This window comes from Megalobrama amblycephala, linkage group LG2 (assembly GCF_018812025.1).
Source record: "Megalobrama amblycephala isolate DHTTF-2021 linkage group LG2, ASM1881202v1, whole genome shotgun sequence".
Classification (NCBI taxonomy): domain Eukaryota; kingdom Metazoa; phylum Chordata; class Actinopteri; order Cypriniformes; family Xenocyprididae; genus Megalobrama; species Megalobrama amblycephala.
Genome location: NC_063045.1, coordinates 48,309,166 through 48,324,309, shown reverse-complemented (window position 1 = coordinate 48,324,309; position 15,144 = coordinate 48,309,166). Strand labels below are relative to the sequence as shown.

Here is a 15,144-nt window from a genome sequence, read left to right as displayed (position 1 = left end):
GTCATAGCATTTTAGTTAATAAAATAAAAACAAAATAATAAATATTTTTATTTTAGGTTTAAGGGAAAGACATTTCATCCATTATCCTTTGACACATTTACAAAAATCCTCACTTAGCAAGATTAAACCATGAACAGAAGAAGCACTTCTCTGAAAACATTTAAGCAATAGTGTCATAAAAATATTGTACATTATTAAAACAATAATCCCATACACACAGACAATTAAAAAAAACATTAATATAAAACATAAATTGCTTTGATAAAGAGTTCAGTGTCTTTGTGCCAGTCATTTATAAAGCTTTAGCTTTGTCCTGATCCATGTATTTGTGGTAAACAACACCAAGAGTAGTGAAGAAGTTTCCCATGAACAAAACAAGGAAAGTAGAGCCACACATGAGAACCTAAGAAGAAAAAGGAAACAAATGAAACATAACATTACACATATACATATACACATGAATGATATGCACATGATGCAAACATTTTAAATTATTTTCAAACACTGACCTGCCACTCTTTACATTCTGGAAGCTGGGCCATTTGGAAGAGTGTAATTCCATTATAAAGCTGGAAGAACTGGATATAGTTTATAAGACAGTTAGATCGATTACATAAGAACTTTTCTGAATACCCATGTCAACATTTTATGTCAGCAATAAGCAAACTTTTACGCCATCTCTAAAGCTTTAAAAAAAACATATTGCCCGCTGTGCCACTATAAAAAGTCTTTATCACAACGATGGCCAGAGAACAGGAAGTGAGCTGTTTGCACATGCAAGATGATTGCATTTATTGCAAATAATCCAAGATTAACAAACACGGTATAAAACTTACATGGCCCAAGAAAAGGAACGGCAGGAGAAAAGTCAGACCCCTCCACATCCAAGACTGAAACCCTTCTAATCATAAAGCACATGTCAAAACACAAAACATGTTAATAGATAGATCTGTAATATAGTAAAAAAAAAAAAAACTACCAGAAAACTACCCACCAACTGTAAGGTCCATGTTATGTCTTTCTCCAAGAGCTCTGAGTCTATATAAGCAGCCACTCTGGTAGTAGTACTGGAGAAACTGAACAAAATCTGAATGGAAAACAAAATAAGATTAAATAAAACAATGCATAAATCGTTGTTACGCAAAAAGGGTTACTAAAACTTTAAGACTGATCTTACTTATATACATGGAGTATGACAGGAACTGATTTCTGAATATCTGGTATAGTTCACCATCAGGCCTGTGAGACACACATGAACAGATATTTTCTCACTCTTTTTCTTTGTTCTATGAGCATTCCTACTTAAAACATTTAATTTTAAGTATCTGATTAATCTAATTCAATAACATTTCACAGTGTTATAGAGTGTTTAAGGGTGTGTTGTGTTCACACTTGTAGTTTGGTTCTTTTGGTCCAAACCAAAAAAGAAAACGATACAGTTAGTCCTGGTTCAGACTGTCATTTATGTATTTAAAAATACAAAACAAAACAAAAAAACACTTTTATGAAGTATATTTTGCAACGGAACAATGCTGTGCACTGCTGTGCACTTACCAAACATCCGAAACAATGCTGTGCACTGGGCTAAACACACTCGTTGTATGACTGTATTTTTACCAGCTGAGAACTTAGAAAATGTGTAAAGGAGTCGAAACAGCACAAGGAATTCCTCAGTTACACACAAACAAAGATCTGTTGCAAAAGGTGGCGTTTCCGATGCCTGTACTGAACTGAAATGGGTAATGAAGCTCCTATGACGAGAAAAGCCAAGTATGCTTGAGAATTCCTTCATTTTTAGGGTCACATCTTGTGGCATTATGTCCTGTTTTTGGTTCATTTAGATGTCTTTGGTCCGTTTTGCATTTATATTTCAGTCAATCCGCACCGGAGTGTGTTTGGAAGTGGACCAAGACCATTGAAACAGTGGTTGTCTGGTGCACACTAGGGTACGGATGGCAGTGTTCACACTTATTCAAATGAACTGCACTAGCAGAGCAATCGCACAAGAGTTTGTTAATATTGAACCAAGCCTGCCAAGTGTGAACAAGTTGTTCATACCAGGTCAGCATTACTCCAGAGAGAAAGGTTGAGACATAGTGTTGAAACACCCACCAGCCCTTGATCCTGAAACAAAAAACAAGTTTAGAAACTTTACAGTATAGCCTGTAGGATTGGGTTAAAGGTGCCATCGAATTGAAAATTGAATTTACCTCGGCATAGTTGAATAACAAGTGTTCAATACATGGAAATTACATACAGTGAGTCTCAAACTCCATTGTTTCCTTCTTTTTATATAAATCTCATTTGTTTAAAAGACCTCCGAAGAACAGGCAAATCTCAACATAACACTGACTGTTACGTAACAGTCGGGATGTACGCCCCCAATATTTGCATATGCCAGCCCATGATCGAGGCATTACACAAGGGCAGCCAGTATTAACGTCTGGATCTGTGCACAGCTGAATCATCAGACTACGTAAGCAAGCAAGAACAATAACGAAAAATGGCAGATGGAGCGATAATAACTGACATGATCCATGATAGCATGATATTTTTAGTGATATTTGTAAATTTTCTTTCTAAATGTTTTGTTAGCATGTTGCTAATGTACTGTTAAATGTGGTTAAAGTTCCCATCGTTTCTTACTGTATTCACGGAGACAAGAGCATCGCTATTTTCATTTTTAAACACTTGCAGTCTGTATAATGCATAAACATAACTTCATTCTTTATAAATCTCTCCAACAGTGTGTAATGTTAGCTTTAGCCACGGAGCAAAACCTCAAACTCATTCAGAATCAAATGTAAACATCCAAATAAATACCATAAATACCATACGTGATTAGACATGCTGCATGACGAACACTTTGTAAAGATCCATTTTGAGGGTTATATTAGCTGTGTGAACTTTGTTTATGCAATGATAGAGTTGAGAGCTCGGGAGGGGGGGGAGAGCGCGAGCAATTAAAGGGGCCGCAGCCTGAATCGGCGCATTTCTAATTATGCCTCAAAATAGGCAGTTAAAAAAATTTATTTAAAAAAATCTATGGGGTATTTTGAGCTGCAACTTCACAGACACATTCAGGGGACACCTTAGACTTATATTACATCTTGTAAAAAAATGTTCGATGACACCTTTAATATATGGTAGGAATTAAGTATTACATCATCATATGATTATTCTCACTTTGAGCCGTTATTAATGAGGATGCTCTCTCTTATTGTCAATGTACAGTAATACCACACCAGCAGGAAGTTGAAGAGTGCATCTACAACCCTATCAAAACACAAGTGGGCAAAGAGTAAACTGATTATTTTACAACATGTATTAGTGAGACATGAAGCATTACATATAATCCATCATATAAAAAAAAATTCTGTTGCTAAAATATGATATTAAAGGGTTAGCTCACCCAAAAATGAAAATTCTGTCATTAATTACTCACCCTCATGTCATTCCAAACCCACAAGACCTTTTTTTGTTCATCTTCGGAACACAAATTAAGATATTTTTGATGAAATCCGAGGTTTTTTATCTCCCAGAGAAAGCATCCACCGTCGCTTCATAACATTAAGGTTGAACCACTGTAGTCACAATGACTATTTAATGATGTCTTTACTACTTTTCTGGACCTTGAATGTGGTAATTTTGTTGCTTTCTATGGGAGATTTAAAAAAACTCAAAAATATCTTAATTTGTGTTCTGAAGATGAACAAAGAAAAGTCTTACGGGTTTGGAACGACATGAGAGTGAGTAATTAATGGCAGAAATGCCATTTTTGGGTAAATTAACCCTTTAAAACTTACTCTCAACACCACTATTGTGAATAACAGTTCACACTTATTAGACTAACTACTATTTTTTAAATATTTGGTAGCAACAAACACGTACCTGTAACTGACCAGAAACCGGCAGGTGAATGAGAACAACAAGAGCAGACTAGTCAAGTATAGTTTGAACTTCTCATACTCGTCTTTATAGGCAAACCTGTACAATGGAGAAAAACAAAACAAGTCTTCTGAAGCAGGCAGAGACAAATTACATGACTCATTAACATTACTGCACTTCATGACACCACAATGTTAAAACATGATGATCACGTGTTAAGACCAATGTGGTGTTAAAACACACAGTTTTTTAAAATGTTTAAATAAATAATATTCTGCTCAAAGTTCTGAGAACTTACTTGGCCTGCTTGTTAAGGAGTGTAACATTTACATTTCCAAGAACAAGACTGAGGTATAACCTGGAACAAGACCAGGGTAAAGTATTTAATGTTAGCATCTGGTATTGGCAGAATCATTGTATGTGCTTGAACAAGGTAGATTACAAGTCCACACATCACTATCCTTCCTCTCTTCGTAATTTACTGAAAAAACACATGCATTTATCATTGAATTCTTTACCACACCTTTAGTCTACAGTTGTAATAATGTCAACATTGTATTAGAAATGGAACAGGCAAATACAAAGTGCCATGACCTGCTTTGAATAGTAAATGCTGATAATGTGTGTGGCACTGGTGACATCAGATATCTCTCATTTGCCTTACTCATTTTTCTTTGGCAGGAAGGCCTCCATCTCAAAAAAGACATTTGGTCTTTCTTTTATGGAATCTTGGATCTCGTCTATTTTATTTACATCTTCTGGATTCACTGTGGCTCTGCATCTATGAAAGAAAAACGTTTGAATATATGGTACAGGTCTGGTCAATAACATATATTTTTAACTGAAGCACATAAAACTTATAACTAACTCCTCCAGGGATTCAGAAAGGTCCTTTAACTTTTTCCTCTGCCGTGCAATAGAAGAGGAACAGCTGTCCTGTAATTTTGAAACCTCCTCCAGCTTCTGTTTGTAAAGTCGATGTGTTTCCTGTTCAACACATATAGACATTAGAATTTTAAGCAACACTTTATTTACAGTGTCATTTTTACATGTACGTAGTACTGTAGTAATAACATTAAAATGTGCATAATTACAAACAACCAAACACTAATCCTACCCCTATATTAAGTACATGTAGTTAATTAATATTACCCAGTACTTAAATGCATTACATTGTAATAAGGACATCTTAAAATAAAGTTATCCGAATTTTGTATAAGGTTCACTGACAAAGAGTAATTTTAATATTTTTTGTGGAGCTAACAGTCAAGAAACGTATGCATGTACATATATATGAGCTTATTAAAAGACTTTTCTAATATTATTCTGTTTAATAAGAATTAAAGCATTATTTAATGAAATTAATAAAAAAAAAAATAAATCACCATCAGTGAGTACTAACCAATATTAGACAACTTTATTCCAAAGCTAATATTTCTATGACTAGGCACATGTGATATCAACTAACATTAGATATTGTAAAAGATTTGTTTGTTTTTTTAAAGTATACATTATGTTTTGTCACTTACCCATTCATCTTAAAATAATGCAAACAACTTAATACATAATATTATAATTATATATTTGTGGTTATCGAGGTGCTGTTTATTAGTAACTAACTAAAAAATATATCTACTTATTAAATAAATGGTACCACTGTTGTACTGTTTATTTGTAAGGATTAAATTGCTAAGCAGCTTGTTCTCAAAGCTAAAGCGTAGCTATACAATCAGCATTGAATTTCGATAGATGTGTGAATAGAAATAATTAAGATGTAAATAAAGCAGTTAAGAGTAGTGTTTCAGTAGTGTGAGATCTCATAGTTCAGAGCGGTCGTGTTATGTGATTAGCACTGGAGAAGGAGAGACTCCTCACCTGAACCTGTTGATAGTCTTTTTCCAGGTCCTCCCATTCTTGTAAACATTCGGTCAAACCAGTCGGGTTAAATAACATTTCCAGAGAGAGTATTTGATCAAAGGAAGTGTTCCCAGATAAGAGTGAACAGAATAACGGTCTGTTCTACCGTTGTTGGAGCAGCTTGCTATCTTGACGGACGTCTGTCATGTGAACGAGTCTTCGCAACTAGCGTAGCCAATCAGAGACGGACTCTGCCTCATACTGAAACGCTCCTCCCTGTAAACGGACCAATGAGCGCTTTCCAAACAAGACAAAAACGTCATATAGGCGCTGTGCTGATAGCCCACTGACTGACTTCCCACAGAAGGGAAAGCATGCCAGCTGTGAATGACCAATGTTAAGGTCAGTGTTTGAACTGTAGATAACCTCTTATTATGTCAAAGCAATGATGAATTGTCAGTAAATTTAGAAAATCTTTATTCAAATTACAATCCTCCTGTGTGTGGTTGGACTAAATGTCCCCATAAAAATAGTAATACCAGACATGTTTAACCCTAACCTTGTGGGGACATTTTTGATCCCCATGAGAAAAAGACAACTAATAAATCATAATAAATCATGCTTTCATACTTGAAAATGTAAAAATGGTTGGATCTTGACCTTATTAGTTTTTAAGGTGTAAAATCCAATGGGTTACACTTAGTAAAATTATTTTAAAAGTTTGACAAGAAAATTCCAGTTATTAAAGCAACATATAGTAACACGGAAAAGAAAATCCACTGTTTATGTAATAAACTGATATTTTTAGTTGCACATATCCACTTAAAGGGTTAGTTCACCCAAAAATGAAAATTCTGTCATTTATTACTTACCCTCATGCCATTCCACACCCGTAAGACCTTCGTTAATCTTCGGAACACAAATTAAGATATTTTAGTTGAAATCCAATGTCTCCGTGAGGCTTGCATAGGGAACAATGACATTTCCTCTCTCAAGATCCATTAATGTACTAAAAACATATTTAAATCAGTTCACGTGAGTACAGTGATTCAATATTAATATTATAAAGTGACAAGAATATTTCTGGTGCGCCAAAAAAAACAAAATAACGACTTATTTAGTGATGGCCAATTTCAAAACACTGCTTCAGAGCATAATGAATCAGCGTATCGAATCATGATTCGGATAGCGTGGCAAACAACAAAACTGCTGACTTTGGCGCTCCGAACTGCGGATTCAACACACTGATTCATTATGCTCGATGCTTCCTGAAGCATTGTTTTGAAATCGGCCATCAATATATAAGTCGTTATTTTGGGTTTTTTTGCCGCACCAAAAATATTCTCGGCGCTTTATAATATTAATATTGAACCACTGTACTCATATGAACTGATTTAAATATGTTTTTAGTACATTAATGGATCTTGAGAGAGGAAATGTCATTGCTCCCTATGCAGGCCTCACTGGGCCATGGGATTTCAATAAAAATATCTTAATTTGTGTTTCGAAGATTAATGAAGGTCTTACGGGTTTTGAACAACATGAGGGTGAGTAATAAATGACAGAATTTTGATTTTTGGGTGAACTATCCCTTGAAGACTACTATATATGCACTGTGCACTATTTGACATCTTAACACTATTTTGTACATTCTACTATTGTCTATGCAACATGTTTATGGGAAGTAGTTTATTTATTGCATTTTAATATTACTTTATTTGATATATTAATATGTAAATAAAAACCTATGATTCATCAGTGGCTGTAGCAAGCCATTGAATATGAATGTGCACAGTGATGCACTGTTTCTGTTAAATTTGGTTATTGTCAGTAGTTGGGTTCTGAAATATCTGTAACTCTTGTCCCAACAGTGTGAAGTTCCCAGTCAGAAAGTTGCTGCACAAATCCTCGATTTGGCCTCATGTTGGCTTTGCACTGCTGAATATGATTCCACGCCTCCTAAAATATTCAGAAATCACAGATGACAAATAGTAATTGGATAGTTCACCCAAAAATGAAAATTTCATCATCATTTACTCACCCTGAAGTTGAAGAAGATATTTTGAAGAATGTCAGTAACCAAACAGTTGATGGGCCCCAATGACTTCCATAGTATTTTTTTCCATACTATGGAAGTCAGTGGTGCCCCACAATTGTTTGGTTACCCATATTCTTCAAAATATCTTCTTTTGAGTTCAGCAGAAGAAAGAAATTCATACAGGTTTGGAACACCTTGAGGGTGAGTAAATGATGACACACATGATGACAGAATTTTCATTTTTGGGTGAACTATCCCTTTAAGAAAGCATCTGCCAATAACATCAATACAAACTCTAAATGCAAAAGTAAAATCATTACCTTAAGTGTGTATTTCAGGTGATGCATAAGATATGCCATTGCTACAGCACAGCATCGGCTTCTCCCAAGAGTAGAGAATATCAAAACAGAAGAAGCAGTATTGATATGTGAACCTAAAATGTTTAAAAGACCCACAATCAGTTCAAATTGTTATAGTTGCTTTAGATATTTAAAGGATTAGTTCACTTCAGAATTAAAATTTCCTGATAATTTACTCACCCCCAGGTCATCCAAGATGTTTATGTCTTTCTTTCTTCAGTCGAAAAGAAATTAAGGTTTTTGAGGAAAACATTCCAGGATTTTTCTCCATATATTGGACTTCACTTGGGTACAATGGGCTGAAGGTCTAAATTGCAGTTTCAGTGCAGCTTCAAAGGGTTCTACACAATCTTATCTAGCGAAACAATCTGTCATTTTCTAAAAATAAAAATAAAAATTTATATAACCATAAATGCTCGTCTTGCACTGCTCTGTGATGCATCCATGCATGACGTAATCACATTGGAAAGGTCAAGCGAGATGTAGGCAGAAGTACCGATCCAGTGTCTACAAAGCGAATGTGTAAAGACTAAGTCAAACTCCCTTTACATAAAAAGGGAAAACAACGATGTCGGATGATTTTGAAGTTGGAGGAGAAAATGAGATGGAGTTTTCGCCCTACTGCCGTACTTCCGCCTAGGTCACGCTTGACATAGGTGGAAGTAGGACAGTAGGGCGTGGTGCATCGCAGAGCAGTGCAAGATGAGCATTTGAGTTTAAAAAGTAAATACATTTTTATTTTTTTTAGAAAATGACCAATTGTTTCACTAGATAAGACCCTTATTCCTCAGCTGGGATCATGTAGAGCCTTGGAGCTGCAATTTGGACCTTCAGCCTGTTGTACCCCAGTGAAGTCCACTATATGGAGAAAAAAATGCTGGAATGTTTTCCTCAAAAACCTTCATTTCTTTTCGACTGAAGAAAGAAAGACATAAACACCTTGGATGACATGGGGGTGCGTAAATTATCAAATTTTAATTCTGAAGTGAACTAATCCTTTAAGTTATTGTTCAACCACTAAGCAAAAAAATCTCCCAGTACATACCAATAAAAACACACATTCTCTCAAATGAAGTGGCTAAATTTGCCTCTGGAGAATCTGCAATTCGGACGTGTAGGACAGTGCAGTTTGCCTTTTTAAACCTAGTTTGCAGAGTTAAGTTCATAGATTGATTACAAAATTCCACAGGAAGTGAATTCAGGCAGTAATTAGATTGAATAAATAAAAAAATGCTTATGCCTACATATATAAATAAATATGAGATGATGGGTTGGCTCACATTAGACTGCATTCATCAGAGACATTGACAAGTGCATTCAGCTTCAGATCTTTAAGGATTTGAGGGTTTGTGGCCTGCCTATAGTCACCCATGTAAAGCTGGCCAGGTAAGATTTCCACGGGATAGGGATTCAAGCTCTCCAATTCCTATTTAGGAAAGTATTTTGATCATTAAACATGTTTATAAACAGCAAAACACTTAATTTATAATCTATTAAAAATAATACCCTAATACTGTAAAGAATCTTTTGCGTTCTTAGGAAAGGATAGAGTGCAGAAAACTTCTCATAACCCCCAGTAAGAATCTGAATAGGAAAGCGGCTCGCTTTTTCTAAGCAGTCTGCACAGTCTATGGCCGGTCCTATAACAAAAATACAGTTAGGAGGTTTTCAGAGGTGTACTAACCTTTTAGCAGAGTTCATAAAATGTTAGAAAAGGTAGTGTCTTACCTGAATCTAACAGAGAATGTGTATTGCTGTCATAAACAATGATGTACCTCATACTATCAATCTCAACATCCATGGGCATAATAAACTTTCGGTCAGAATCCTTTAAAATTAGCAAACAGAATACATTAATGATGTCCTGACATTCTAACAGTACAGGACAAACTTTTGAGGGCGGGCTGGGGGTATAAAATAAAAATTGAGAAATACCCATTTTGCATTTCTAGCAGTAATGATGTGACTTAAGTTATATGATTCTGCTGCACGTGTATCTGAAGAGATAATACCATTATTATTATAATAATTCAACTTTCACTTTTATTTGTTGGTGTTTGAATTAGCATTACTGTCAGTATTTCAATAAAGAATAACTTTTTAATTCTTACCAATCAGACAAAGGTAGTTGCTCTCTGCAAGCCTTGGTAAATGAGTGTATTGATTTAGGATGTTGTACAGTTTTGTTGCCTCACAGAGAACTTTTCCAGCCATTAGTTACAGCTTGAGCACAGAAAATGTGGCTGTCTGTGTGTCTCTCAAAAAAAATGGCTAAAAAAATTACAAATTGTCACACTTATATCTTTTAACTTGCGGTTTTGAAATATTATTGCTCGAAACGTTTCTTAAAACCTACAAGACTAATATGATGCTTACAATCAAACAGCGTGTTATATTGCTCATAGATGATTGTTTACGCTGCCGCTGCTATGGTAGCAGACAAACCCCCGCGGTGATTGGCTGAAAGCGTTCTGCTCTAGATGCAAACCCTTTCCGTCTTTCTTAACCAATCGAATGGTAAGACCCGCCCCCTTGCGCTTCAGCTGCGCTCCTATTGGAGTGTAAACAATAAGGAACTATTTTCAAAATCAGGCGTACAGCTGTTAGCAGCTGTGGAGATGGGTGGATTCAGGGTATGTTGTTGCTGTTAATTAGTTAATTCGGTGTTTAATTACCATCAATCATTAAACGATGTGTATTTCGTGTCCAGGGCCTCGGCTGTGACTTTCTGCGGCGGAGGAAGAGAAATGGTAGCAGCCGACGCTGGGCGATGAGGAGCAAGAAGCCACTTGGGGCTTCTGCAGCACCAACGGCCCCTGTGTGAGTAACTGCATAATCTCCATATCTGCAAAACGCTATATATACATATGCACTTATAGTATATGGTAGAATTACACTCCTTGCATAATGTCGATGCTTATATATAAATATAATATAATATATATATATATATATATATATATATATATATATATATATATATATATATATATAACAGGGAAATTATTTTTTTCTGTAATTTTATAATTAACTGATTCTAAATAACTGATATTTACATATATTCCACAAGACAAAATAATACATTTATTTGCTGAAATAAATATATTAATAATATATTTTCCCCTGGCATTACGTCAAGGACCACTAGGGGTCCATGCATCCCTGGTTGAGAAACACTGGTTTACAGCATATTAGGGCTGTCAAACGATTAATCGCATACAAAATAAAAGTTTGAGTTTGCCTAATATATGTGGGTGTACTGTGATTAATGGCGATTAATCGTTTGACAGCCCTAATATGCTGTAAACCAGTGTTTCTCAACCAGGGATGCATGGACCCCTAGTGGTCCTTGACGTAATGCCAGGGGGTCCTTATAAAATATCTGAATATGAATATTTGTATATTTTGACATTTGACATGTTCCCATAAAAGAAGATAATATAACTGATGATGTCAACTAATGTAGTAGTAAATTTATACTTGATTGCATTTGGTCGTCACAAAGACATTAATGATACCAATGAGCCAATATTATTCTGGGGTCCTGGAGGATGGTTCTAAATATGACGGGGGTCCAAAAAAGGTTGAGATTCACTGAAATGAAAATAAAGTAAACTTATGGGCCAACTAATATATAATATAATATAATATAATATAATATAATATAATATAATATAATATAATATTATTATTATTATTATTATTATTATTATTATTATTATTATACCTTACTTTGTTAATACTTTCACCCAGTCCAGACAACAAAACAAAGGTGGACATTATGGAGGAGACAAGTGTTCAAGCCACTAAACAACTGTCTTCAACACTAAGTATTAGAGCTATGTTTTCTGCAGTTGGAAGTGTTATGCAAAAATGCAGAAAGACAATTAATCAAGTAAGATTTAATTTTATTTATATATATATATATATCTATATATTTTTCATTTATTAAAATTCAAAAAAGTGAGTTTTCTTTTTTCCTTTTTTAGATCTCTTGTGGCTTCCTGAATGTTTTCCTCTTCTGGGGCTATGCAGAAAGAGTGGAATCCCTTCACCAAAAAGTAGAGGAGCTGCAAAGGGAAATATCACTATTGCGTTCCACGTTGAAGGTTTGAAGAAACATTTCAGCTGCTGATCAAAAGAATTTTCTTTATTTTTGAAGGAACCAGTGCCTGTAATGTGTATAAAACATTTATTTTTTAGCTGTCTCAAGAAGCCAAGAGTGCAGGCGGTCATTGTGAAATGCCTGATGGTGTTCAGCACTCTACACCTCCAACTCTCTCCCTTCCTCCTCCTCCTCCACCACCACCACCACCACCACCTCCTCCTCCTCAAATTCTGTTGACACTTGCAGCTCCGAAAGTGTCCTTAATTCCCAAAAAAACAGCACAAACTAGCTCTCTGAAGGTAATGGTTTATTACTGCTGTCATATATAATTGTTCAGTTCACTTTGCTTGTTGAGGAAACAAGCTATGGAGGTTGGCACTATTTTCAATTTCCCCTCCTGTCCCCTAACAGGAGAAGCAAAATGGCCCTGTTGCTGTGACTCTTCAAGATATTAAAGCAGTGCGATTAAGAAAAGTGACTGTAGGCCAAAAAACTCAGGTGAGTGAAAGATTGTGGCCTTAGTTGTCCACTGAATCCTGCATTGTCTATATTTCTGACGGCATGTTCTTTTACAGATGACTCCAGAGAGAAGATCACCACTGGTCACACTTGCAGACTTGCAGAAAGTCCGTTTACGACGCTCCAATTCTAACCTCCCCTTAAAGTTTAGGTCAAGCCTTAGCAGGTGAAATTCTGCATAATAAATGTATTTATTTTGATTTAAAGCATTGCATTCATTTTTGCTTTATCATTTGTGCTGTTCTCTGTAGGACGCCAACCAAAAATTCTACGAATCTTCGGGTACAGCTCCGAAAAGTCAACTTGATGAGGCAAGATCATCTTTTTACATTGTTTGAATTAGAGCAAAGATTAGCCGAAAACTGAAGATATCACATCTAGCTTAATACTTGTCACATGGTATATTCTCAGGAGTCCTGGTGGCACACCGCTGTGTAACAAAGAGAATGATGTGATGGATTTAAGCCTGGATCCAAGTATGACCAAAGGGTTAGGAAACCAGCATCTGGTATGTAACCGCTATATCATGAAATGAATCATAGTATTGATATTAAATTTTTAGAACTTAACTTTCCCATTGTTGTTTTAAGAGTACCCGCTGAGTCTCCTGGTTTCTTTTAATAAAAGATAATTTTATTTAACAATATAAATCATTAATTTATGACCTGAAAAATCTCTTATTTTGTGTACAACTTTACAGAATGCTTTAACAAAAGGACTATCACCAATCAAGTCTTTCTAAAGAAGGAAACGGACTGTTTTATTGTTATTGTACATTGTGTTTTGCATGGCCTTTTGTTAATAGTCTTGTGTTTTTTTTTTTTTTTTGCTTGTTTTTATGTTTACTGTGACTGCTAAGAGCTTCTACTGGTTCTCCTACTGTCATGTTACTTTAATAACTATTTTAGTGACAGGATAGTATTTTGTTACTTGCTGCTATGTTATACTTGTTGCCTGTGAAATGTGCTTCTTGCTCCTTTTATATCAGAACACCCTTTTTAAGACCCGTTTACAAGCATAAAGAACAACAAATGCACACTGTATGAAAATTTAATATGCATGAATATGTTTTTAGATGGTATTCTTTGTATAATTAGTAGAACTGTGTTTAGTAGAACATTGCAGTTCAATGTTACTGAATATGATTGTGGAACATGTGAACTGACTTGGCTGTAAAATATAGCACTTCATACTGTGTTGAAGTTTGAAGGTGAGAAGTCCTTGATCCATAAATTCAATACGCCACTGATGTCTTATGTGTGCTGTAAAACTTGAAGCACAACTCAATGTTTTATTTCTATGTTTTACTGTTTGTTTACAGGTGGTCTTTGAATGCTACACCAAAGTGTGTTTTTTTTGTTTTTTTTGTTTGTTTTTTTTTTGTTTTTCATGTCTTAATGTTTTATTTTAAGGGTCTTTTGCAATATTTTTCTCAAGCCACTTTTATTTGTATGTAAAAAAACATTGTAATGAATGCAAAACGTTTAATAAATACTGGACCTACACAAATTGTATGTTTTTGATTTACAAGCAAGTGCATTTGGATAAAGGCTTATGAAATATACAGTGTTATTTATAGACATTATTTGCTAATATGTTGAATTGGATAGTTTAGGTTTTAGTAGTCTTATGTGCTTTTGTAAAAAAAAAAAAATAATAATAATAATATACATTTCTATTTGGCTTTTAGTTTGATTTCAGTTTGTCATTTTAGTACTTAAACTTATTTCAGTTAGTAAGTTATTAATACTTCTAGGTTTAGTTAACAATAATACCTTTTTTTTTTTTTTTTTTTTTTTTAATTATAAGACTATATTTTTTTTTTATATATTTATTATTATTATTTATTTATTTATTGAAAATTCTGTCATTTATTACTCACCCTCATGACGTCCCACACCCGTAAGACCTTTTTTTTTTTATCCAAATCCAATGATATTTTCTCTCTCAAGATCCATAAAGGTACTAAAAACATATTTAAATCAGTTCATGTGAGAACAGTGATTCAATATTTTTATTACAAAGCGACAAGAATATTTTTGGTGCGCCAAAAATAAATAAATAATGTCTTATATAGTGATGGCCGATTTTAAAACACTGCTTCAGGAAGCATCGGAGCACAGATGAATCAGTAGTGTGTCGAATCTGCTGTTCGGAGCTCCAAAGTCACGTGATTTCAGCAATTTTGTTGTTTGACACGCGATCCGAATCATGATTTGATACTTTGATTCATTATGCTCCAAATCTTTCTGAAGCAGTGTTTTGAAATCGGCCATCACTAAATAAGTCGTTATTTTGTCTTTTTGGCGCACCAAAAATATTCTCGTCGCTTTATAATATTAATATTGAACCACTGTACTCACGTGAACTGATTT

At 34.7% G+C, this 15,144-nt stretch overlaps 3 protein-coding genes across 5 annotated transcripts; 1 reads left to right on the top strand and 2 right to left on the bottom strand.

The window, feature by feature from the left end:
- Nucleotides 1-9: 9 nt before the first annotated feature.
- Nucleotides 10-5,980, bottom strand: tmem120aa (transmembrane protein 120Aa). Its single transcript, XM_048181638.1, has 12 exons — nucleotides 5,764-5,980; nucleotides 4,757-4,875; nucleotides 4,553-4,669; nucleotides 4,187-4,246; nucleotides 3,892-3,987; nucleotides 3,187-3,276; nucleotides 2,059-2,124; nucleotides 1,178-1,239; nucleotides 995-1,087; nucleotides 837-901; nucleotides 510-578; nucleotides 10-403 (listed from the first exon to the last, which is right to left on the bottom strand). Exons 1-12 carry the CDS (start codon nucleotides 5,839-5,841, stop codon nucleotides 293-295), a joined length of 1,026 nt encoding a protein of 341 aa, XP_048037595.1. The 5' UTR covers nucleotides 5,842-5,980; the 3' UTR covers nucleotides 10-292.
- A 137-nt stretch (nucleotides 5,981-6,117) lies between these two features.
- Nucleotides 6,118-14,274, top strand: prr11 (proline rich 11). Of its 2 annotated transcripts, none has more exons than XM_048181626.1 (10): nucleotides 6,118-6,147; nucleotides 10,853-10,962; nucleotides 11,896-12,037; nucleotides 12,132-12,251; nucleotides 12,346-12,549; nucleotides 12,662-12,748; nucleotides 12,826-12,935; nucleotides 13,021-13,080; nucleotides 13,181-13,277; nucleotides 13,470-14,274. In XM_048181626.1, exons 1-10 carry the CDS (start codon nucleotides 6,133-6,135, stop codon nucleotides 13,509-13,511), a joined length of 987 nt encoding a protein of 328 aa, XP_048037583.1. In that variant the 5' UTR covers nucleotides 6,118-6,132; the 3' UTR covers nucleotides 13,512-14,274. The 2 variants fall into 2 exon arrangements, with proteins under 2 accessions (XP_048037583.1, XP_048037582.1); XM_048181625.1 differs by lacking the exon at nucleotides 6,118-6,147 and adding an exon at nucleotides 10,631-10,775.
- On the bottom strand, nucleotides 7,344-10,563 carry styxl1 (serine/threonine/tyrosine interacting-like 1). 2 transcript variants are annotated; one of them, XM_048181642.1, is made up of 8 exons: nucleotides 10,254-10,563; nucleotides 10,078-10,139; nucleotides 9,871-9,970; nucleotides 9,649-9,782; nucleotides 9,423-9,568; nucleotides 9,188-9,285; nucleotides 8,104-8,216; nucleotides 7,348-7,704 (listed from the first exon to the last, which is right to left on the bottom strand). In XM_048181642.1, the coding sequence occupies exons 1-8, from the start codon at nucleotides 10,354-10,356 to the stop codon at nucleotides 7,573-7,575; spliced, it is 888 nt and encodes a 295-aa protein (XP_048037599.1). In that variant the 5' UTR covers nucleotides 10,357-10,563; the 3' UTR covers nucleotides 7,348-7,572. The 2 variants fall into 2 exon arrangements, with proteins under 2 accessions (XP_048037601.1, XP_048037599.1); XM_048181644.1 differs by lacking the exon at nucleotides 10,078-10,139 and having other exon boundaries at nucleotides 7,344-7,704; nucleotides 10,254-10,288.
- Nucleotides 14,275-15,144: the final 870 nt, after the last annotated feature.

What these genes read in the sequence shown, in the direction of transcription:
- tmem120aa (XM_048181638.1), bottom strand. Translation starts at nt 5,841, where the DNA reads ATGTTATTTAACCCGACTGGTTTGACCGAATGTTTACAAGAATGGGAG. An exon ending in CTTTCTGAATCCCTGGAGGA is followed by an intron (nt 4,670 to 4,756) that starts GTTAGTTATAAG and finishes TTTCTTTCATAG; the next exon opens with ATGCAGAGCCACAGTGAATC. An exon ending in TCTGGAGTAATGCTGACCTG is followed by an intron (nt 1,240 to 2,058) that starts GTATGAACAACT and finishes TGTGTCTCACAG; the next exon opens with GCCTGATGGTGAACTATACC.
- styxl1 (XM_048181642.1), bottom strand. Translation starts at nt 10,356, where the DNA reads ATGGCTGGAAAAGTTCTCTGTGAGGCAACAAAACTGTACAACATCCTA. An exon ending in GAGAATGTGTGTTTTTATTG is followed by an intron (nt 8,217 to 9,187) that starts GTATGTACTGGG and finishes TAAACATTTTAG; the next exon opens with GTTCACATATCAATACTGCT. An exon ending in ACCTGAAATACACACTTAAG is followed by an intron (nt 7,705 to 8,103) that starts GTAATGATTTTA and finishes TGAATATTTTAG; the next exon opens with GAGGCGTGGAATCATATTCA.
- prr11 (XM_048181626.1), top strand. An exon ending in CGAAAAGTCAACTTGATGAG is followed by an intron (nt 13,081 to 13,180) that starts GCAAGATCATCT and finishes GTATATTCTCAG; the next exon opens with GAGTCCTGGTGGCACACCGC. An exon ending in GGTTAGGAAACCAGCATCTG is followed by an intron (nt 13,278 to 13,469) that starts GTATGTAACCGC and finishes ACAACTTTACAG; the next exon opens with AATGCTTTAACAAAAGGACT.